General features: G+C 43.9%; 1 protein-coding gene across 3 annotated transcripts in view; it reads left to right on the top strand.

The window, feature by feature from the left end:
- The window catches only part of LOC310864972 (LIM domain kinase 1-like), a 97738-nt gene that overhangs the window by 59003 nt on the left and 15024 nt on the right, over positions 1-23711 (top strand). For 2 of the 3 annotated variants that reach the window (XM_083773883.1, XM_083773884.1), the window contains 4 exons: positions 16426-16535; positions 18523-18747; positions 20089-20194; positions 21148-21329. In XM_083773883.1, the coding sequence (XP_083630009.1) occupies positions 16426-16535; positions 18523-18747; positions 20089-20194; positions 21148-21329 (623 nt within the window). Of the gene's footprint in view, positions 1-895; positions 1077-16425; positions 16536-18522; positions 18748-20088; positions 20195-21147; positions 21330-23711 lie in introns of those variants that run through there. The other variant, XM_083773885.1, reaches the window with a different exon arrangement.

Here is a 23711-nt window from a genome sequence, read left to right as displayed (position 1 = left end):
TTATTTTAAAACATGAGACACCAGCTAATGTAGTAATGGGGTCAGATACAATTTATTTGACGTACGGAACAGTTTGTTTTTACTGAGGTGTTGTGTTGATATGTTTAGGTTAGGCTAAAGGCTCATACATACTTTTGGTTATGGCTTATCACCGTGGTGTAGTTTTTAAAGGGTTGGAAAACTACACCATTATGTCAGTCGCGGTGATGATCAGCTATCACCGCGGCGTGGACACAGACCCATCTCTCTGTTTTTACTATCAGACAAGTCTTTTCACTCTGGAGCTATCACCCCGTGCACTGATTGGTCTAGATGTTGGGTAAACCACAGGGAGGCGGAGTCAATCCTTAAGGACATCACCGCGAGTATGATGGCCTCAACTCTTATCACCGTTTTAGGTGATAAGCTATCACCTAAAACGGTGATAACCTATCACCAAAAACTGGAGTATATATGAGCCTTAAGAATCTCTGAATATTGTTTGATTCTAGTGTTGATTTCAGTATGTATAGGTATCCCCTCCATCACTGGAATTCTCCTTAAAACAAATTTCTTAATTTTTCTTTCTTTGTTTCTTGCCAAAGGGAGGTATTGAACATGAAGAACAGAGGGTGGTGTTGACTGTGAAGGGGGGATGCGATGTAAAGTAACAGAGAGAGAGAGAGAGAGAGATAAAGGAGAGCATGAGGGTTGTTTTCTGTTACACATCACAGAGATGCAGCCGGCGGTGAGCGTGTGTTGCTTAGCTTGGGTGGGCTGGGCCAAACAGGAAGCGATGAGGTCATAGAGAGAGAGAGAGAGAGAGAGAGAGAGATAAATGGGAGGAGACTAGAGGCATGGGGAGGGAAGCGGGAGAGAGAGAAGAGCAGTGACATCGTTTTAGAGATGAGCTCAGCGCTCGTGGGCGTCTCTCTCTCTGTCTCTCTCTCTCTCTGCTTATGTTTTGTTGTGACATTATTAGAATGAACTAGAGGCAGAGTGTCTCTCTCTGTCTCTCTCTCTCTGTCGCTGTCATGGTGGGAGATGTGTTCTACTGGACCTTCTGCTGTCTCCGGCTGTGGAAGAAGGACAAGAAGGTAAGATGATGTCAGTCCGTCAGCACTCTGCTGCCGCTGTAGGGTAGTGGGTCACGGGCACAGTGGGGGAACGGGGGGCGGGGGGGAGGGGAGCAGTGCAGAGCAGAGCAGAGCGTCTGGAGGGGATGAGGGGGAATGTTAAGCCTCGGTAAATAGCAGACCTACAAGCTCATAACGCACCATGAATGTGACGTGCTGTGAGATTGTACATCTGCTATTGATTGCATGCAACACCAACGTGCAACCTAAGTATACATCAGGCTTTACTGCACATGTATCTATCTATGTATCTATGTATCTATGTATCTATGTATCTATGTATCTATCTATCTATCTATCTATCTATCTATCTATCTATCTATCTATCTATCTATCTATCTATCTATCTATCTATCTATCTATCTATCTATCTATCTATCTATCTATCTATCTATCTATCTATCTATCTATCTATCTTATCTATCTATCTATCTATCTTATCTATCTATATTTCTCTATCTGTCTATCCATAATTTATTCTCTTTGACACTGAACATGAGCTTTATGATGCTTAACAGTTGTGCATCCTGACAAATTGGATTAAATGTGTTGCCCTGCAACCAACTTCCTCTCTCTCTCTCTCTCTCTCTCTCTCTCTCTCTCTCTCTCTCTCTCTGACTTGCTCTAGTTTTCCTTTTTTGCTGTTTCATATTTAATGTCATGAAAAAGTGATGAAGCTATTTTTAATCACGTGGCGCCAGCCGGGCCGGGTCCTGGTGCAGGGCAAACCCGGTGGGTTTTTAGCTGTGGTCCTCCTGTACAGTTCTCTGTGTATGTGTGTGTGTGTGTGTGTGTGTGTGTGTCTGTGTGTGTGTCTGTGTCTGTGTCTGTGTCTGTGTCCGTGTCCGTGTCTATGTCTATGTCTATGTGTGTGTGTGTGTGTGTGTGTGTGTGTGTGTGTGTGTGTGTGTGTGTGTGTGTGTGTGTGTGTGTGTGTGTGTGTGTGTGTGCGCCACTTCCATCCATCTCGTCATATTATATCCCACTGTACCTCGGCCGGATGTGGAGGTCAGATCCATTAGCAAGTGGTTCCACACACATACAGTGATATTGTATTGCATGGTGTGGCAGAATGGAGGGCGAAGGGTGGCTAGGGGGTCTATTGAACCTATTCTCAATAGAACCCACTGTTTGCTGCAGTTGAGTACAGACAAGAGTCTGTACTCAACTGTACTTTCTTGCCTCAGAGTTACAAAAACGTCAGTAATAATAAATAAAAAAATTGATTTATTGAATACTTTATTAACACAGGTTATTAAAGGTACAGTTATACAATCAATTGGATAACACAAAAAACCCTGTGGGCTTGCTTCCATTGTAGTCATATGTATTCAATTCAACAGGACTTTAGACAGACATACAATACTATAGAAGAGATCATCAATACTAGGAGCAGTACTAAGTAGCCTTTATTTACAGAAAAACACTGGGGGTAATTTCTTTGGCAAGCTTGATGACTTGTGTCACTGTGTGTGGGTGTTCCTCATTCCCTATTGATTAGGCCTTTCTTGCGATATTTACATACAGTAACAGTAACTAGCTGTGTAATGTTACTTAATTTACAGGTGTTACAAATCAATGATCTACTTACGGTTCTGTTGTCAGGGTGCTCCCATTGTGTTCCCTTCCAGGTCAAACAGTGTCAGGGTCCCCCCATTGTGCAAAATGATATGGCCCCAGGTATGACGCCAGGTTGAAAGTGGTCAACCTCCACCTCCATCCAATTGATTGAACATCTATCTTATCTCTAAATGCACCACGTCTCTGTCTGTCTGTATGTACTTACGTACGTACGTATGTACGTACGTACGTATGTACGTACGTGTGTACGTTTGTACGTCTGTAATGTACCTCAAGAACCGTTCGCCCCGCCGACTTCAAATTCGACACATGCGTTCCACACCCCTACAGGGAGTGCAGTGGTCGGTGTTGAGTCGGTCGGACCCACGGTTGTCCAGAACCGCCACAAACAAAACACCTCTGCCCGGGCCCCTGCCCAGGCTCCATACATGGAACTGGCCTGTTCTGACATCACAACACTTCATATTTGGCCATGCCTGACATCACAACACTTCATATTTGGCCATGCCTGACACATAACTCCATATCCTATAACAGACATCGTTGAACCGTGCACCTTGAGACTGTTGTTGTCTGCTTTGCAGTGCTTTCTCTCCTTCAACCGTGTCATGGCGGTGTGACGGTTCAAGTGGCGTGCACAATGGGTATAGATTTGAGTCCATCTGTTAGAGGTTTGAGTGCCTCAGCGCTCCGCGGCCCCCTCGAGGATAAAATGGCTTTGGAATTCCCTCCTGCACGTTTTTTGGAGGGGAATCTGACCCAGAATTGTCTCTCTCCCAGAGGGGGGACTATAAGTTACTTAATGCACGTGCAGATTCCTGGCTGCTGATGTTGTCATTCCGCCAGCATGGGCCCCCAGGCCCCCCATACATACACATACAGGATTCTTTGGTCGAAATCTGAGCTCTGACTCATTGATGGGCGACAGGGTTGATTTCCACACGATCAAACACGACTAAACGAAGCCATAACGTCCTGTAATGTGGTTCGATCCAGTGGTGCACAAAGTGGGGTCTGGGGACCCCCAGCAGGGGTTCCCCCCAAGCCCCAGCTAAATGATTGATCATGGTGATGAATCAAATGGAGCCTCTTAGTCTGTAACACTGAGTGTACAAATGGGACCAAAATAACACGTTTATTATGCTTAGAAAACTGGGAGTCCTTGACAATAAAACCTTTGAGGACCATTAGTTGAGTCGATCAGACTCGTCCATCCATGCCACTCATGTAGTGTTTTGTATTGTATATACATTCACTTATGGTTCTTGTTACCTACAGTATATCATGACAGATGCTTGTCTGTTCAACAAAAGCTCTGATGTGCTGGTGGATGTAAAAGTGATGTCAGTAAAACACAGTGGAAACTAGTGCTTACAGAATGGAACGCTTGAATCACAGAGATAACATTTCATTTGAATGTAGTCTACATTATGTAGATGACATGTATGGGTCATCACCCCGCATAGTTGTAATGTCCCCAGCCTTTGTAAATTAACAATGATCTTGATTGATTGTTTGATTGAATACTTTATTAACAGTTTGTAAAAAGTACAGATGTATACCGGTATAATTGCAGAAAAACAGTGGGGAGGTAGTCTGACTAGTTTGTTTTGAGAGGTCTGTAGTTTAGATTGTAGTGCCTTTGAGGTGCATGCATAGTCTAAATGACGTTGGATGAGTGCTCCAGCTAGTGTCCTTCTACTGCATTCCTACTGACCAACGAGGAGAGCCTGCCCCAAACTCTTGTTCTTTGGTTGACCTTCTTGAATCTGTTGTTGCCATCTTATCACTGGAAAGGTTAACTAAAGTACAACCCACCAGATAGGTCATCTCTTTTTTGCTTGTAATAACATTGTTACCCACTCTGATCGTAAAGTTAGCTGAGTTACTGTTTTTTGCTTGTAGGTGGTCCATGCCTATGCTTTTGAAGAACATGTTGCTAATGATTATTAGCAGCAGCCATACATTGAATGATTGACCTGAGAGACCTTTCACTTTTTTACACATTTTGCCATGCACACACACACACACACACACACACACACACACACACACACACACACACACACACACACACACACACACACACACACACACACACACACACACACACACACACACACACACACACACACACACACACACACACACACACACACACACACACACACACACACACACCAGTGCTAAGTACTATAGCTCATTCATGCGAACACATTTTCTGCTTTGATAGATATTTGAGCCTCAAAGGTGTCTTTCCTTATTTAACAGAAAGGGAACAAAACACTGGATGCGTGTGGGAAAAAAAAAAACATTTTCATTTTTCACTTCAGTGAAACCCAATTTCACTGCAGTGATTTGTATGTCGAACCGTGAAAAGTACAAGTCATTAGAGAACAGAGTACCGTACAAGAGTACAAGACATCAAATAAGAGATAATGAGCAGCCATTATGTACAGAGGTTCCCTCCCTAATTTTAAACTATTAACATTTTTAACTGAAAAAGAAAATTAGCCTGGTATACTAGTAGCACAACTGAATACACACAGTCTCTCTTGTTGGTTCAGTCTCTCAAATGAACCAACATAGAAGTATAAGGATACTAATTTAATGGATGAACTCTTGTCTGGAACTTGCTAAGTCCAACAAAAACCCAGTGGACGTTGTTTTAATGTAGTCATTGCTAATTCCCCCCCATGTGTTTTGCGTTCACTGACGTCGCTGCCATCCCCCACTGTGAAATGCCTGAGGAGGAGTGTGTAGAGACACTCAGTAGTGTGACGTGTGCAGAGGTTATCTCCACCAGATAACCTGGTTATCTGGTGGAGATAACCAGGTTATCTCCACAGGTCTATGTTATCTCCACCAGATGCCCCTCACCGTGCACAGGTCCATGTTATCTCCACCAGATGCTCCTCACTCACCACTGAACTAACTCTCCGACCAACCAGTGGAAGTTGCTAGTGACAGTGTTAGCGACAATGACGCACATTCCGCTGCCAGCTTCCCACCCGCGAGCAGCGAGGCCAATTGAGTGTGCTGGAGCGCCTGGCCAAGCCAAACAGAATTAGTGAAAAGAGCTGATCTACAGTATAAGCTCACTATTTTCCGCATGACATGGGGAGGGGTATCAAAAGCAGACGCATGGTTGGAACCCTCACGAGCAAAAAGCAGTAACTCAACTAAAGCCTGTGCAGATCATTGTTAATTTACAAAACGTTAGGGTCATTACATCTGATATGTGGGGTGATGATGACCAATAGCCAGATGCATCTGCAACCAGTAAGCGAACCCCGACAGCTGGACTTCCCTATTTTATTTTAATTTCACACTATTCTAACAACATTACATGGAACATGGTAGTCTTATTTCTACCAGTCAAGTCTACTATAATGCACTGGTTCTCAACGCCGGGTCGAGGGGCCACCAGGAGTCCAAATGGAACCAAATGGACCCGCAAATGGAAGACTTTTGGTTACCCCATTTTTACACTCTCTGAGTTACATTATCAGTATCACTTGATGTGTGGCCTAAATGCATCCTTAATGGATCCTTATGAAATTAAAAAGGATTTAGAATCACTTCTATTATAATGCAAATGCTCAGTAGTAGGCTTACTTTACCATACCATACCATACCATCTTTATTTATATAGCACATTTTAAAACAACAACGTTGTACCAAAGTGCTTTACAGTAAAACATTAAAAAACACAACTTCATTGAAAAACCACAAAACAACCACAAACAACATGCACAGTGTCACATTAAACATCTCATACTGGGGGCACGGTGGCACAGTTGGTAGTGCTGTCGCCTCACAGCTAGAAGGTCCTGGGTTCGATTCCCGCTGGGGACGCTGTGGGCACTGGCGGCGTGTTCCCTCCTCCGCGTCATCAGTGCCCATAGCCGAGGCGGGGGTTGGCGAAAGGGCCTTTCTGTGTGGAGTTTGCATGTTCTCCCCGTGTCCCCTAGGGTAGATACCCTCACAAAAACATGCCGTAATCCTGGTCTCTAAAACTACCTCCCCCTGGCCAACCGGGGCGCCTGATGGAGGGGAAAGGAACTGTTCGGAAAAACGTGTCCCTTCCACGCGCTACGTCCGGCCGGGGAAATTCCCCTCTGTCAGGTGAAAAGAAGCAGCTTGGACTCCTCATGCATAGAAGGAGGCATGAGGTCAGTCCGCTGCCCCCCCAGGTTGGCAGAGGAAGTGTAGCGCCCAGGATTACATTAGATAATTGGCACTGGGTGAAAGGAAAAACTGGGTTACAAAATCGTGGGATAAAAATGTAGTTAAAAAAAACATCTCATACTGTGCTTGGAAAAGGAATAAAGGTAAGTCTTGAGGCGTGACTTAAACACCTGGAGGGTGGGGGCTTGTCTTGTGTGCAGAGGCAGCTCATTCCAGAGCTTGGGAGCTGCCACTGCAAAAGCTCGGTAACCTCTGAGCTTCAGCCTGGTTTTAGGCACCACCAGGAGAAGCTGGTCAGAGGACCTGAGCGTCCGTGTCGGAGCATAGGGTTTCAGCAGTTCAGATAAATAAATGGGTGCCAAACCATTTAGACACTTAAATACAAAGAGCAATACTTTGAAGTCAATCCTGTATCGCACAGGAAGCCAGTGGAGGGAGGCTAGTACAGGGCTGATGTGGTCTCGCTTACGTGTGCCTGTAAGTAACCTAGCAGCTGCGTTCTGGACTAGCTGTAATCGAGAGATGGAAACCTGGTTTACTCCAATATACAGGGCATTACAGTAGTCTAGGAGGGATGTCATGAAAGCATGAATTACAGTTTCGAACACAGAGCGGGATAGACAAGACTTAACCTTAGATAGCCTCCTAAGCTGGAAGAAGCTCTTTCTTACTACCTCATTTATCTGTTTGTCCATCTTTAGGTCAGAGTCGATTTTGAAACCTAGATTGGTGGCAGTTGGCTTCAAGAAGGGCTCAAGGGGGCCTAAAACACCAGGAGGGGACACATGTGCTTGTGTGGGCCCAAACACCATAACTTCAGTTTTGCTGTCATTGAAGTTTAGGAAGTTTAAAGCCAGCCATGCTTTTACATCCTCGAGGCAAGCAAGGAGTGGTTTTAAAGAGTCAGGATTGTTACGCTTTAGAGGCAAATAAATTTGGCTGTCATCAGCGTAACAATGGAAAGAAACACCGTGTTTTCGAAAAATAGATCCTAGGGGGAGCAGATACAACATAAACAGAATTGGTCCAAGAATAGAGCCCTGTGGCACTCCACAATGGAGGGATGCTGTGGTGGATGTGGCATCCCCTAGGGTGACACGGAAACTTCTCCCTGACAAGTAAGATCTAAAAAACTCTAGTGCTGGCCCTTTAATGCCAACCCAGTGCTCCAAACGAGAGAGCAAGATACTGTAATCTACAGTGTCAAATGCCGCGGTAAGATCCAAGAGAACCAGAATTAGAGAGTCACCAGAGTCTGTAGCCAAAAATATGTCATTGAAGATTCTTAACAGTGCAGTCTCGGTGCTGTGGAGAGCTTTGTACCCGGACTGGAACACTTCCAGAATGCCATGTGTGTTCAAATGGGGCATCAGTTGGGCCAGGGCACATTTTTCCAAAACTTTGGAATTAAATGGGAGCTTGGAAATAGGCCGAAAGTTGGATAGGACAGAAGGATCAAGGTTGTGCTTTTTAAGCAGCGGCTGTACCACAGCATGTTTAAAAATTGCTGGTACATCACCTGCCAGGCACTGGTTTATGATCAATAGGAGATCTGGCCCAGTAGCCTCACTGCTTTCTTTAGCCAGACGAGGGGGAAGGACGTCTGACTTTAACAATAAAGCGTGTGGTTGGTGTGAAGTGGAATATCTTTTTGGTGTGAAAGCCTCCTGGCAGAATACTGCAGGGTGCAGTGCATAATGATGGCTTATCGCACTAGCTTTCTGTCTTCCACAGATGGCCACAGAGAGTAGTACATGACATGTATGTACACGTTTGGATTTATGTGGACTGTCTGGTATAGATCTCAACTCTGTGGGTGGGCAGCAGATGACACAAATAGTCCCATAGGTTTAATTGACTCTCGTCATGCAGTGTGTCAGGAGGGAGGGAGCATCACTAATGAAACTAGGGGGGTAAAACCCAGCTGGTATTTTAAATATCATCTCTGGCGGCAAGAAACCTCATAATGTCCAAAACTGTTACTTTTCATGATTCAAATTCAAAAACGGCAAAAGTAGCAGATTACAAGCTCAAAACGCCGTTAATTTACGGAAAAACACAAAAAGTTAGAATATGGAGATAAGAGGTTTCTGCCCGACAGCGACGGTAGGTTACAGTGATCATACATGCATCTGCACTGTGTGTGTGTGTGTGTGTGTGTGTGTGTGTGTGTGTGTGTGTGTGTGTGTGTGTGTGTGTCTGTGTCTGTGTCTGTGTCTGTGTCTGTGTGTGTGTGTGTGTGTGTGTGTGTGTGTGTGTGTGTGTGTGTGTGTGTGTGTGTGTGTGTGTGTGTGTGTGTGTGTGTGTCTGTGTCTGTGTCTGTGTGTGTGTGTGTGTGTGTGTGTGTGTGTGTGTGTGTGTGTAGGAGGGGGTTGTTCTTTGTTATGACTGTCATCTTTCACTGGCCCTGATGGTGACCACATCCCCCTCCAGGGTTATACAGTCATCTCATCGTCCAGGGGAGTCAAGGCCAACTAGGTGACTGATAACCCTGGTTACCCACGGCAACCAGGACCACACGCTGGTTCCAGATGCCTGCTGGGCCCATGTGCCTCGACCCCCACCCATACTTGCTGCCCCTCGGGGGGAGACATGTGCACATGATGTAGAAGAAGGGCGACTTCAACTAGCATAGACACTTACAGTATACGCTACAGCAGTGGTTCAACTAGCATAGACATATACTGTACAGTACACCGCGACCCACAAATGGTTGTTTGGGAACCAGTGCGGTAAAGCACAGTACAGTACATGCCTGGGGAAATGAACACATACTGTATGAGTAGAATGACCCATTAAGACCTGAGGTTGACTCCACAAATGCCTTCTAAATCAGTAGTTCTCAAACTTTTTCATGTATGTATGATATGTATATGACCACGTGGACCCCCATCTGAAAAGGTTTCGTGCCGGACACAACCAGAAGAAATTCTTTGAGTTTAAAATAATCCAAATGATTCAACACTTTAACACATACACTTCAAAGATTTTCAAAATATATAAAAGAATAGCAGATGTACAAATGTGCGCTTGTAGATCTGCTTTTTTTTAATAGCCAATGCTGAAATGATGCTTTCCCGGGTTAAAGCAATAGGACAAGGAGTTGTGTTCTTAGCTTGTCTTGATGTAACTAGTCCAATAGTGACATATACTGTAGTATCACTCTGTTCTTTTGTCAGAATTTTTTTTCTGAAAATAGCATCTCCTTGACTTGCATGGTACGACAAACAGTGTTGGTTATGTGCTAACAGAGTGACTCTGAGAACTGTTTCACTGCACAGTGGAAGTAAATGAGATGCTATTTTGGGATTATTTATCTCCAATCAACTGCTCAGTGGAGCGATATATCTAGTTTCTATAGGCAATTACATCATGACAATATAAGTACACTACCCTAGCATCTATGAGACTGTACAAAGTGTTGCAGTTGTACTGTATACTCTCAGAGTTCCATATATTTGGATAAATTAGTGAGAGCAAGGATTTGGACCGACGCAAATTATAATTACACACACGATGATTAGGATACGGGATTCTAACACGGACACCAGACACAAAGGCAGGCAGACACACACACACACACACACACACACACACACACACACACACACACACACACACACACAGAGTGAGAGGGAGCATGCAGATCCACGCAAATTATAATTCTATCAGGATATGGACTTTCTAGACACCAGACAACAAAGGCACATACACAGGGTCTGTTACAGTCATGTGCAAATCTGCGTTGTTAGGCAACAGTTTCTGTTTGTAACTGACATCACTGCTTGTTGTCCATCCGCCCAGCTGCCCAGCGCCAACCCATTAGCCAATTTTAATATAATATAGGATATTCAGGGATTTAGACTTCCTTGGCCTACTGGCAGTGTGCGTGCAGATCGTTGGAAAGTCTTGTGATATTAAGATGCGCAGGGGTTCATATGCAACGTTATTTTTTTCATTCAACATATCTTGTATGGATCATCTTCCTACAGCACCCTATCCCTCTGTCTTTATCTAAATCTGACTCAACACTCTGAAGTGGTAGTTTACCATGAGAGCAGCAGCTGCCGCCAATCAGATGTGGTCGTACTGTAGAGAAGTGTGTGCTGGGTGTGTGTGTGTGTGTGTGTGTGTGTAACCACTAACCACAGGGTGTGACGGTGTCACGCTAGCTAGTCTCTGTCCAGCTGTCCTCTCTAACACTCGCTCCTCTCTGTAAATGTTTGTACCTGACTCTGAACAACCTTCAACCTGTACTATAGTCTCTCGAGACAGACTCTTGACTCTGTCAAATTCAAAGGCCTTCAACCTAACCTAGCAGTAAATACATATTGTTTTTCATAAAAATTAGCGCCCTACTCGATCACACTAGCATCGTCACACAAAAGCATGGAGAGTAGCATATCCACAAGCTGGAAACACGCGATGCACAATGTGCTCCTTGGTTGTGAGTTGTTGTGAGGACACGATGCACAATGCGCTCCTTGGTTGTGAGTTGTTGTGAGGACACGATTTTGAATCCAAGTCTTGTCTTGCATGTCTCTCTCCTAATATCTCCCCATAAATAATCTGCAGTCCTTTTTTGTGATTTATCTTCAAATTATCTTTTACTAAAGGCATTATTACAGCTACCATCTTATTTGGAATGCAAACAGACACAGCTTGTATTACTGTGGTTAAGTCCCTCACCACACCAACACCATTGCATCCCTATTCTGGGCATGTCGAAAATAGCCCATCCACAAGCTCAATGCATCACGCCACATTGTGAGCTTGTAGATCGGCTATTTTCTACAAAGACATCTGTTATAGATCGGGGGGGAAATAATGGGACCAAATATACAGTAGACCCCAGGGGGACAAAGTACAATAAAGATTGAAGTAGTTAGAAACAGCTTTCATTGCAGTCACATGATGCATACGATGTGTTGTGAGGTTATGTGTTTACATTCCTGTGGCAATACTGTACGTTCCAAAACCATATGAGGTGGTTATAGTTGTTTATGAACATTTTTACAAAGCAGTTTCAAGGGAAAATAAGAACCTTCTCAGTCAGTGATTTGATTTATTCTGCTCATCTGACTGCTCTCTATCGCTCTCTCTCTCTTCCTCTCTCTCTCTCTCTCTCTCTCTCTCTCTCTCTCTCTCTCTCTCTCTCTCTCTCTCTCTCTCTCTCTCTCTCTCTCTCTCTCTCCGTCTGTCTCTGTGTCTCTTTGTCTCTCTCCCCCTCTGTCTCATTGATTTTGTTTTCTTAATTTTTCACTCTCTCTCTTTCTATATTTTTGTTCTCTCTTTACACATACTGGATTTGCAATATGTGTACAATTACTTTTCACTGTATATTCTATATTATGTCCTGTTGATAAATTACTCTCCCTTCATATTCTGTACACCGAATATAAACCATTGCGGATTTCACTCTCTTTCATAAGCCTACAGGCTGTGAGAACAATAAAACAATCAAACCACAAAAGATGGAAATGTTAACTATACAATAGTGTCCTTGCTTGTGGAGCTCTGATCGATTGACAGTGAATAACCTGAAGTGTTATCTATAAATGTTGTCCCTGGGGTAATGCTGTGCGGTTGATGACCACCAACCCACTCACTCACTAAATCACTGTTTTCCTTTGTGACCCTGACCGTCAGAGCTAGAGGTCAAGAAACACCACTGTCCCACAGTCCCAAGAGCTTTCATTTTCAGAGGCTTTCATTTTATGCCTCGATTGGCATAAATATTTGGGATGGGATGGGTGGGGTGGATATGGGAGTGCATGCCCCCCTGGCTCCCCGCGTGGAACTGCAGTGATTTGCAATTCTAATGTGCAGCACTGGGATGGGAGGCTGGTGGGGTTTAGAGAGAGAGAATGCAGCACACAGAATAACTTAAAATAAAACTAAATGGATGCAAGGTTGTTATGGAGCCCAATTATTTTAACCACTTAAAGCCTATATACTTTGTTGCTCTTCAAATAGCAAAAATAGGTATACTATTTTTGCCGGAATGTTCGCCTTTTTGTGAAGAATGTGCACGTATTTATCACATGCTCAGAATAGGGTTTGTGTAGATAAAGGGGCTGGACCGCTGGCATAGCGGTCCAGGCACCTAGGCTAATGTGTAGCGTGACAGGTTGGAGTTCCGATCCCGATGGCCTTTGCTGCATATGCGTGTCACTCCCCATTTCCTGTCAGCTATCTATAATAAAGGCATAAAAAGTGTCAAACAAAAAGGGTCAAACAAACCTAATTATTTGGCATTATTATTTATATGGATGGAATAATAATAATAAATACAAGACCAAATTCGAAGTATGTGTTTTGCAACCATTGTGGGGTTGGTTATGGTTTTGTAGAGGAGCTGATGGAAGCGAGACTTCTCTACTCATGGAGACAGAAGAGGTTCAGCCTCAGCTGTCAGCTGCACCCTTCAAAGTAAAAGCTTTATGGAAATGTGAGCGCTGCTGAGACAGGACGGCTGCTGCATCTAATATAAAGAGCCAATAAAACTCATGAAACCACAGCAAAATAAGAAAGGCAGTGGGGGAAGACAAAAACTGCAGCGTGGAAAAGAGAAGAGAATAAAATAATCAATAAAACAATGTGTAATATCCATCCATATGTCTACCATGCCCTCCTGGGAGTATCACCAAGGAAACCAGAGGAACGCACGCACGCACACACACACACGCACGCACGCACGCACGCACACATGGACAGACACACACACAGCCCTGAGGCAGGGAGGAAATTTGTGTACCACGTCCACGCAAATGATTTAATCAATTTATAGACAGACAGGATGAGATGACAAAGAAGACAGCAGACATGACTCTCCAACTCAAGGCAAAAAGACTAAGAGAACATAGAATGACTTTGTGACATGTTTTCATTTCACTGCAACTTAGTAGGAAAAGTGGCAATATTATTTTTGGACACTTGGGGGGATCTAGATTTGACAGCACTGGGTATGGTTTGTGGGCTATTTAGGACACAGGTATTGGGGGAGTACACCGTTCTCACCAGCCAGGCAGACAGAAGCAGACAGAGAACCACAGGAGATCAGGGTATATACAGAAATGACAACGCAATATCATTCATTACAACTGCGACTACAATAAAGTAAAACTGGAATCTCTACTGGACATCAATCTCTTTATTTCACTGTCTACTGCTCACTGATCACTCCCATCCACACCTGTGAAGTAACGTGCCAAAGATCCAAGGAAGGTAAAATTGGAAGGTAAAATTGTCCGTTACAAGCGGTGATTCCCAGATAGTGTGCCCGAAATACACTGATGTAATGTTCCCGGGCCATAGAGCCTATCTCCTGTCCGTCCCCCAGGCATGACATTAGTACTGTACTGTATGTACTGTATGTTGTAGGGACTGAACCCCAATCCAGGGGAGTGCCATGCAGGGCGGCATTGGGTACCTTTTTGTTTTGTAGGATTGATCTCCCAACCTCCAAGTCTGAAGGTGGACACTAACACACTTGAGCCAGTGATATTTTGACACAAACACATTATTACAATATCAACTATAGCAAAAGTTTACAATATCATTACTTTGTGTGCACTTGTTTACTTTCATCCAGGTGTCGCTATTTTAGGCATGACATTATGATATAGACGAACATTTTACATGTATTTATTTTATTAATTTAATTAATGTATTTATTTAAAAAAAAATCTGATCGGCTATTGTTTCTCTCAGATATGCCTTGAGATTTTGACTAGCCTTTGGTCACAAACTACTGGCTTATAGTTCAATCTCCTCTTGACAAACTAAGGAGGAGGAAATGTCGTGCTCCAGCAATCAAACCCAGATCTCGCTTTAGTTAATCGTATCATTGCCTGCTCTGTTTTTTGGCTGTAACTCAATTCCATCCCTAGCTGCTCGTAAACAGGCTTGAAGCTAGCCAGACCCATTTGGCAGCTACAGTATAGCTAACCCAATCTCCACTGGGCCCTGAGTGACCAGATCCTGGCCTACTTCTCAGAGTAGTTCTTCTGGGGTCTCTCATTCTGTGCTTTGCTTGTTATTCTGCTCACAGCGTAGCTCTGTGGGGTTGTTTATTTCATCCAAACTTGGTGCGTTGTTTTTAGTTCACATTGAAGTCCCACTAACAAACCCACATCAGTGTTTTGTGGCTATGTATGAGTTGCCTTCACCACTGACAAAGGTTATTTCACTAGTAAGAGACCACACCACTGCTCAAGTTTAGGGGTGTTTATTGCACAAGTGAGACTGTGTATTGATGAGGAGCCCGAGGAGGGCGAGACTCAGGGTGGGGGCATAGTCTCGGGTGCATGGCCGTGCTCTGCTCGGGAGCGATCGGTCGCCTTGGCTCGGATGCTGCCCCCCTCGGGCTCCTAGGAGAAGGAGAGAGAAAGAAGTGTTAGCGGGGCAGGGCTGAGGATGAAGGGGGTTAGTTGGGGAGGAGGGGGGGGAGGCAGTATCAAACAGGTAAGGGATGAGATAGGAGGTGTATTTATGCTGTGGGGAATGTTACGTGATTGGCTGTGAGATTGTAGGACGCAGGTGAACTCGATAAGGAGATAGGGAAGCTGAGTGATCAGGTTGAGCAGTGGGCGTTCTCCACTCCTGAATCTGCGTTGAACACAACTTCATTGATGTTTAATGGGTTGTTTTAATGAAGCAGCCCAAAATTAGACCGCTTTCAACTACACATCTTCACTCTCAGGTCACGCTACCATGACGATTTGGGGGCAAAAACCTGACCACATGTCACCCATTTGATGTGACAGGACAGGATTCCCATTTCACCGTTCCCAGTAATTCAAATCCAAACCCCTCACTTCACACCCGTGTGAAGTGAGGGGTGTTCGTCATCAATGTTTGTGTTACGCAAAATTGTCCATTCATTGTCAATGTTATTTATGTTTGTGTTAGGACAAAATATTGGTTACATACACCAAAAGCTGGATATAGACGGGGCTATCGCCCCTCAAAAATAAAAAAATAGAAAGTAAAACAAGGCACGCGTGACCCAAGTGGCCTTAGGCCCCATGAGGCACAGCAGAGTGACCCGAGCTCTGTTCCAGATGCATATTGATAGGCTTGGAATCATTAATAATCAGGTCCTCACCAACTTGTCATGCGACAGGACAGCCCCATTAAGAATTCCCATTTCAGGCTGGTGGACAAAATGTTGTCTTTCCAACATGGGAGACCTGGGTTCAATTCCCAGGAGTTGTATTATGCCATGAGTGTGGTGGCCGAGTGGCTCAGAGCCTCTTTGTCTGATGACCAAAACTCTAATATCTTCCCAGGGTGAGGAAAATTCCCTTTTAGGCTAGTCACTAGGTAACTTCCAACACATGACACCTGGGTTTCGAATCCGTTTACACAGGGTTAGATTTTGCCCCAACTTGTCAACCCATTTAAAGCAGTGGGTTTGAGAATGCATTGGATTCAACTGTACTGTACAGTATGTGCTCAGGTTTCAAGCTGTATTTTATAATAGCGATAAGAAGTCCATTCATAACCATGCTTTGTTGTTCTGCTGTTTGTGCAGGTTGCCGGGGAACAGAAGTATCACCCAGAATGCTTCACCTGTCTGAACTGCAAGGCGTTCATCGGAGATGGAGACACCTATGCCCTGGTGGAGAGGTCCAAGCTCTACTGGTGAGAACCACAACCACCACAACCGGTCTGGTAGCGTTTGATGTTGTCAAGAGCCTATGCTGCTCCTATACTGTATAATAGATCTCACACCCATTCCAATCATGTTATCATAATCAATCAGATTGGGGCCGGTGTAACAAATTATTATAGTTCATATTGTTTGTTTAATACATTTTTCAAAAGTACTGAAAATGACGCCAGCAGAACGTCGCAACATGTTGTGATACTGTAGATTATTGGCTATTTTAAACTTTGTTTTACCCAACACTGTTAAGTTGAAAATGACAACATCTTCGACATTGATTTGTTGATATACGTGCATACACGCTTCAAGATTATTTGATTAATCAAAAGTAATTCATATAGTAATTGCTTAGAAAATAATCAATAGTTGCAGTTGGTATTAGCCAGAACCACTGTGTCATTTGAGCCCCCCCCTTACCCCCCCGCCACCGCACGCACGTACGTACACGCACACACAAACACACACGACACACACACACACACACACACACACACACACACACACACACACACACACACACACACACACACACACAATCTAATCATGTTATTTTAATCAATCAAAATGAAGCACAGTCTCCAAGGACAGTCAATCACACATAGTGAGCATTTAATCTGATCATTGAAGAAGACAGTAATCAACTACACGCAAATCAATATGAAATAGCAACAGCCACCATAGCAATCCAAATGTAATTTAACCTTTTTTTAAATACCTAAGAGCAGCAGTGAACATGTCACAGCCTACACACTCAGTGTTTATACGTCAGTGGTCTTATTCAAGTTAGGAGCCTCATCTTCACGTAGTCGTCGTCTGTGTTTAGCATATCGTTGCTGTCAGGCAGAAACCTCTTATCTCCATATTTTAACTTTTTGTGTTTTTTCGTAAATGAATGCTCTACTGCCTGCTTGATCACACTACACAGCATCCCAAAAAACTAACAACAGTAGCACAGGGCCGAAATGCGGCATGTTTTGAGTTTTACGATCTGCTACTTTTGCTGTTTTTGAATTTGAATCCTGAAAGTAACAGCTTTGGACATACAAAGTTTCCACCTGACAGAGACGAATAGGGGACATTCAGCAGCCCTTGGTTTTTAATCATCTGATATATATTTCATAAGGCCTCACACTGAATAAAGCCATTTATAGACGCCAGCCGTGAGAGCCTCACAGTTATGCAATATGTTTGTTTACCAAAGATAGTTCAATAACACACGCACACAAACGCGCGCACACAAACGCGCGCGCACACACACACACACACACACACACACACACACACACACACACAGTATACAGATCATTGACGTCAAGCAAAGTCAAACAAGACGGGTTGTATTTTAAAAACATCTATTTGGCCTGGGCCATGGCTCAGCGGTCCAGGCAACTTGGCTGGTAATCCTCCAGTCTGGCAGTGTACCGCAGGTTCGACTCCCGATCCTGACGGCCTTTACTGCATGTCTTCCCCCCATCTCTCTCCCCATTTCCTGTCAGCCTACTGTCTGTCCCTCCATAAAATATATAAAATAAAGGCGAAAGCCACAAAAAAACCTGTTTAAAAACATCTATTTTAGTCACACATACTCACACATATCTACATGTAATGCACATGCACATGCACTCAGACACATGTGTGTATATTGTATATTTGCATTATCATACTATATGCATTTGATGTACTTTCTAGTGTTTACCTTAAATTCTACACTTTCAGTGTTCAATTATCGATCTCTCTCCCTCTCTCTCTCTCTCTCTCTCTCTCTCTCTCTCTCTCAATTTCAATTCAATGCAATTCAATAGGCTTTATTGGCATGACATTTTACAAGTGTTGCCAAAGCACAATCACAAATATGACAAACAACAACTCTCTCTCTCTCTCTCTCTCTCTCTCTCTCTCTCCTGTCCACCCCTTCTCCCTGCTCCCCCGCGGTGTCTCTCTGCGTGCTGTGGTGTCGTATAGCGGTCAGTGTTACTACCAGACCATCGTGACCCCGGTGACCCTGCCGGACTCGTCGCCATGCTCACGCATCCCCCACACGGTGACGCTGGTGTCCATTCCGGCCTCCGCAGACGCCGGTGGCAACGGGCGCCGGGGGCGGGGCATCTCCGTCTCCATCGACCAGCCAATCAGCCCTCCTAACGGCTACAGCCCCGAACACACCCAACCCACCGTCAGAGTGTCACAGTAAGTCTGCTGCACTGCGTGCGTGTGTGCGTGCGTGTGTGCATGCATGCGTGCGTGCGTGCGTGCGTGATTTATAATTAGAGGTTTAAAATGAGGAATGGACTCAGGTTGGGGTTCTGTTAGGACTGGACAATTAAAGGTTAGGTTTAGGGATGTAGAGTTGGAGATATGCCTGATTTACACTTTGTAGCCGTGCACCGAAAAATTGTCCATCTGCGACGTGTTGTGGGCTTGTAGATCGACAATTCTTCGGCTCTATAGGTTTACAGCTAAAAATAAAAATAAACTGTACGAATGGCATTGATAAAATCGTCGTGCTAAAATGTTAATGTCAAACGTGTGTGACTGCATGCGTGGGTGAAAGAGTGCAAATGTAGTTAAGATGAACTTGACAGAGGATTAGCGATTAGGGAGAGAACATAAAGAAATGGCATAGTGGGGGTGAATGAGGTTAATTTGAAATCTCTTCAATATACTGATAATGAAAATGGAATCATTGCAGTTAATACTGTATGTGGAACTTAATGTCATTCATAATCATAAGTAGAAATCTTATCATGTAGCGTGTTCGCCCATGGCCTCCTGCAGAACTATTATGAGAGCTCTGATCTTAAAGCAGTTTTTCTGAAAACTTCGGTAGGATTTAGAAGGAGTTTTCAGAATTGGTCTTGATGGTTTAAGAGCATTCATTCCACACTACAGTAAATGTGTTTACAGACATCAAGTCGAGGCCCCAATTCATTTTCTATGTGAGAGCATGCACTGGGGCCATGTGATGCATGATGCATACGACAGGGTGCCCGACGCCACACGGAACCAAGTGTAAATCAGGCTTTTAGTGTGATGGACTGTCCGACTAAGGGCTGTAGGAGAGAGACAGGTCATTCACACCAATCCCGCATGGCTGAACTCAAAGGTGAGGCGATAAGCTGTATAGGGTTTGTCATGCAGAGGGGGGCGGGGGGGGGAGGGGGGGGGGGATTATAAACCAGTCGATTGGTGGAAGTGAACGTTTGACCCACGACAAGTCCTTACCATTGTCATTCCTTATGCAGGGTGGACACTGGCCGCATCAGTCCAGATGTCCTTGTCATTATCCAGATGTCATTGTCATAGTCCAGATGTGATTGTCATAGTCCAGTTGTGATTGTCATAGTCCAGTTGTGATTGTTATTGTCATAGTCCAGATGTGATTGTCATTGTCATAGTCCAGATGTCATTGTCATAGTCCAGATGTGATTGTTATTGGCATAGTCCAGATGTGATTGTCATTGTCATAGTCCAGATGTGATTGTTATTGGCATAGTCCAGATGTGATTGTCATTGTCATTCCTTATGCAGGGTGGACACTGACTGCATCAGTCCAGATGTGATGAACTCCATTCACGTTGGCGACAGGATTCTGGAGATCAACGGCACGCCCATTCACAACGTTCCCCTGGATGAGGTGGGAACTAAGCCCCTGCACGCATGCAGGCACACGCACACACACACGCACACACACACACACACACACACACACTTCCATTAACAGCCACCTGTGAATGCATACCAATAATATTGGAGTATGTGCAAAGCCTATTATGCTCTGGATGTCAAGGGCACTGGAAAGAAGCGACTAGCAGAGTATGTTGAACAGGTTTAAAGCTTTTACACATTGTACAGTAGGTGAGCAGATCTCCTTCATACTGTATGTCCAGCTCCTCACAATATAGAACGATATGAGATTTACGTTGAAAGTCAGCACAATTGCCCTTTAAATAAAGGATTTGAATATTCTCTCTTATTAAAGGGGCACTATGTAACGTTTTTTAATTAATACAATGTATTTGTATCCAATTTGTATGGTAGAGTATGTTATTAATATTTTATAACTTATACAATTGGATTAGTCTCCCTGCTCTTCTACTGACTGAGACATTTAGATCGTGTCAAAGGTCGTTTCTCACCAAACACAGGAGGATCTGACAAAGGTTTTGACCTGATGAGCAAGTTAGCAGGCAGGCTCTATTAGCTCAATGGTAAAAATGTCAGCACTTGTGCAGGAAACTCTGGGGTAGAAGAGGAAAGTTATAAAGTGCAGCTTTAACAAGACAGAAACAGGAAATCCTGACCTATCACAGTGCTTCTCAACCTGGTGTCCAGGGACCTAATTTGGGACTGGTACTGGTACTCATAGTCATATACTGGTGCTCATTAACGTCACATAGGCAAATAGGTGAACACGGACATTGCTGTTCCTTGGAGTGGTTGCACCACTCAAAAAAATTAAGAAAGTCCAAATACGCAACTAGTATGTTACAGAAAACATTGTTTATAATAAGCATACATGGCAACACTGGTAACTAGCCCTTCGGCCCCCCCCCCCCCCCCCCCCCCCCCCCACACACACACACACAGATTGACCTGTTGATCCAGGAGACCAGCCGACTCCTCCAGCTGACCATCGAACACGACCCTCACGGAGGAGGAGGGTGTGGTGAGGACCAGCTGGACCTGCCCCTGTACACCCCTCTGTCAGAGAGTCCTAGCCCCGTCCAGCCCGTCACCCAGCCCCCCAACCTGCGCTCTCGCATCATCACGTAAGAGAGAAACACACACACACACACACACACACACACACACACACACACACACACACACACACACACACACGCAGATAAATAAAAGGTTTGAGTTTCAATTTGACGTGTATCCAACGGTTTAGGGTTGCAATAGTTAATCAAAATAATCTATTTCATGGATTATAAAACATAATCAATAATTGATTGATGTTCTTGCAAGACCTTTTTTTGTACTGTTGTACAACAAAGTATTCCATTTAGTCAATTATGTCGATTCGTTGATATAAAAGAAATGAAGAAAAATCTATGTTTGCCCCGGAAACAAACTAGTGAAAATAGCATATTGTGTCGCTTCGCGCTGCGACTTTGTAGATCGGCTATTTGCACTACTTCTTATTATTCTTCTTTATTTATGGAATTTCTGAGATTTGTTTTAAAATGTAGAACATTATTATTATTATTATTTGTTTTAATCATTGAAACATATTTCATATAATTATTATTAAATTATGTAGGAAAATAAATGGGATTTAAAAAAAATCCCATAAAAACCATTATCCGTATTGTGCCAAATAGTTTTTATCAAATGAAAATATCCTACAAAACAGGGTCATATATATTCGCGGACTGGACTTTTTGACATATCCTTAGTCCTTGCACATCCGCGCGACTAGATGGCGCCAGTACTGCTGAAACCAGTGTAAGGGACAGAAGCAACAGACAGACACTACTACTGCTAAAATAGATGGAGGAAGAGGAACGCGACGTGACATCTCTAAAAGCTGGCCAAGTTAACCAAACAACAGAGGATAAGTTATGATGCCTTCTTTATTCAACTGGAACCAATACGGCAGCGCTTCAGAGCAGTAACTTCATAACACCGTGGATCTGGCTGTCCCACACTTTTACATGTCCCCCTAACAACATTCGCTGAGGTAGGAACTAACATTAAAGCAAGGAGACCTGAAATATAGCCTGATTGTTACTGGTATAAGAAATACCAAGAGACTACAGTTCTTCTCCTTCAATTTACAATTTACAATTTACAATTTAGGCATTTAGCAGACGCTCTTAATCCAGAGCGACTTACATTTAGGCAAGAACAAAAGCATGGGAATACATCACATAAAAGCATTTATCATGAAACATGCGTAAGCTAAGAAGGTAACAGTGGAATATCTATATGATGAAACTATACATACACTATACATAATAAACTATACATATTCACTACTATGCTATACATATGTACTATGGCGTGCTATGACTATATTCAATACAATTATAGTGCTGTCTACATAACATGCTATAAGTCTAAGTCAAATGCTATCTAAGCCAACAGAAATTCTATCTAAGGGGTTAGGGTAAGTGCTATGGGCCATGATGGAGTCTGAAAAGGTGGGTTTTCAGGCTACGGCGGAAGATTGGGAGTGATGCTGCAGTTCTGACTGCAATGGGAAGTGTATTCCACAGTTTTGGAGCCAGAAGGGAGAAGAGTTTGGGACGTGTGGAGCGTTGTCCCGGCGTTTTTAGTGAGGGTACTTCCAGTTTCCCTGCGTTGGCTGATCTGAGTGCGCGGGAGGGTTTGTAGGGTTCAATCATACTTGTAAGATATGGGGGAGCCATACCTTTGGTTGCTTTGAATGCCAGCATCAGAGTTTTGTATTCTGTGCGGGCAGCGACCGGGAGCCAGTGGAGGGAGCGGAGCAGGGGGGAGACATGTGAGAATTTTGGCTGGTTGAAGACCAAGCGAGCTGCTGCATTTTGGATCAGCTGGAGAGGCTTAAGTGCACATGCTGGTAGGCCAGTAAGGAGGGAGTTACAATAGTCGAGTTTTGACAAGACTGTTGTCTGGATTAGGAGCTGGGCTGATTCCTGGGTGAGGAACGGTCTAATTCGTCGTATGTTATAGAGTGTGAACCTACATGATCGAGTGACAGCTGTGATGTGAGCTTTGAACGAGAGCTGACTGTCCAGGACAACACCAAGATTCCTGGCTGTTGGGACAGACGTTACCAGGGCGTTGTCTACGGAAATAGTTAGCTCCTGCATAGGGCAGGACTTAGCTGGGAAGAAGAGAAGCTCAGTCTTGTCTGGGTTCAGCTTGAGGTGGTTGGAGGACATCCACTGTGATATGTCAGCCAGGCATGCAGTGATGCGCTCTTCCACCTGAGTGGCAGAGGGGGGGAAGGATAGGAACAGTTGTGTGTCATTTACTATGGTACCCTATACTATGGTACTATGGTCTAGTCTACACACATATCAGTCTATACATATTAACATTTTACTAACATTTTAAAATAGAATGATTTTCCTTTCAGAGAACCAGATGTTGTCTTCAATGATGTTGTTTTTTTACACAAATGAGTCTTGACGTCTGGGCGTCGTCGTCTTATAATC

The sequence above is a fragment of the Protomyctophum parallelum genome (genome assembly GCF_964188405.1).
Source record: "Protomyctophum parallelum genome assembly, chromosome: 9".
Taxonomy (NCBI): Eukaryota; Metazoa; Chordata; class Actinopteri; order Myctophiformes; family Myctophidae; genus Protomyctophum; species Protomyctophum parallelum.
Note: the sequence above shows the minus strand (reverse complement) of the source record. Positions and strands in the feature narration are given on the sequence as shown.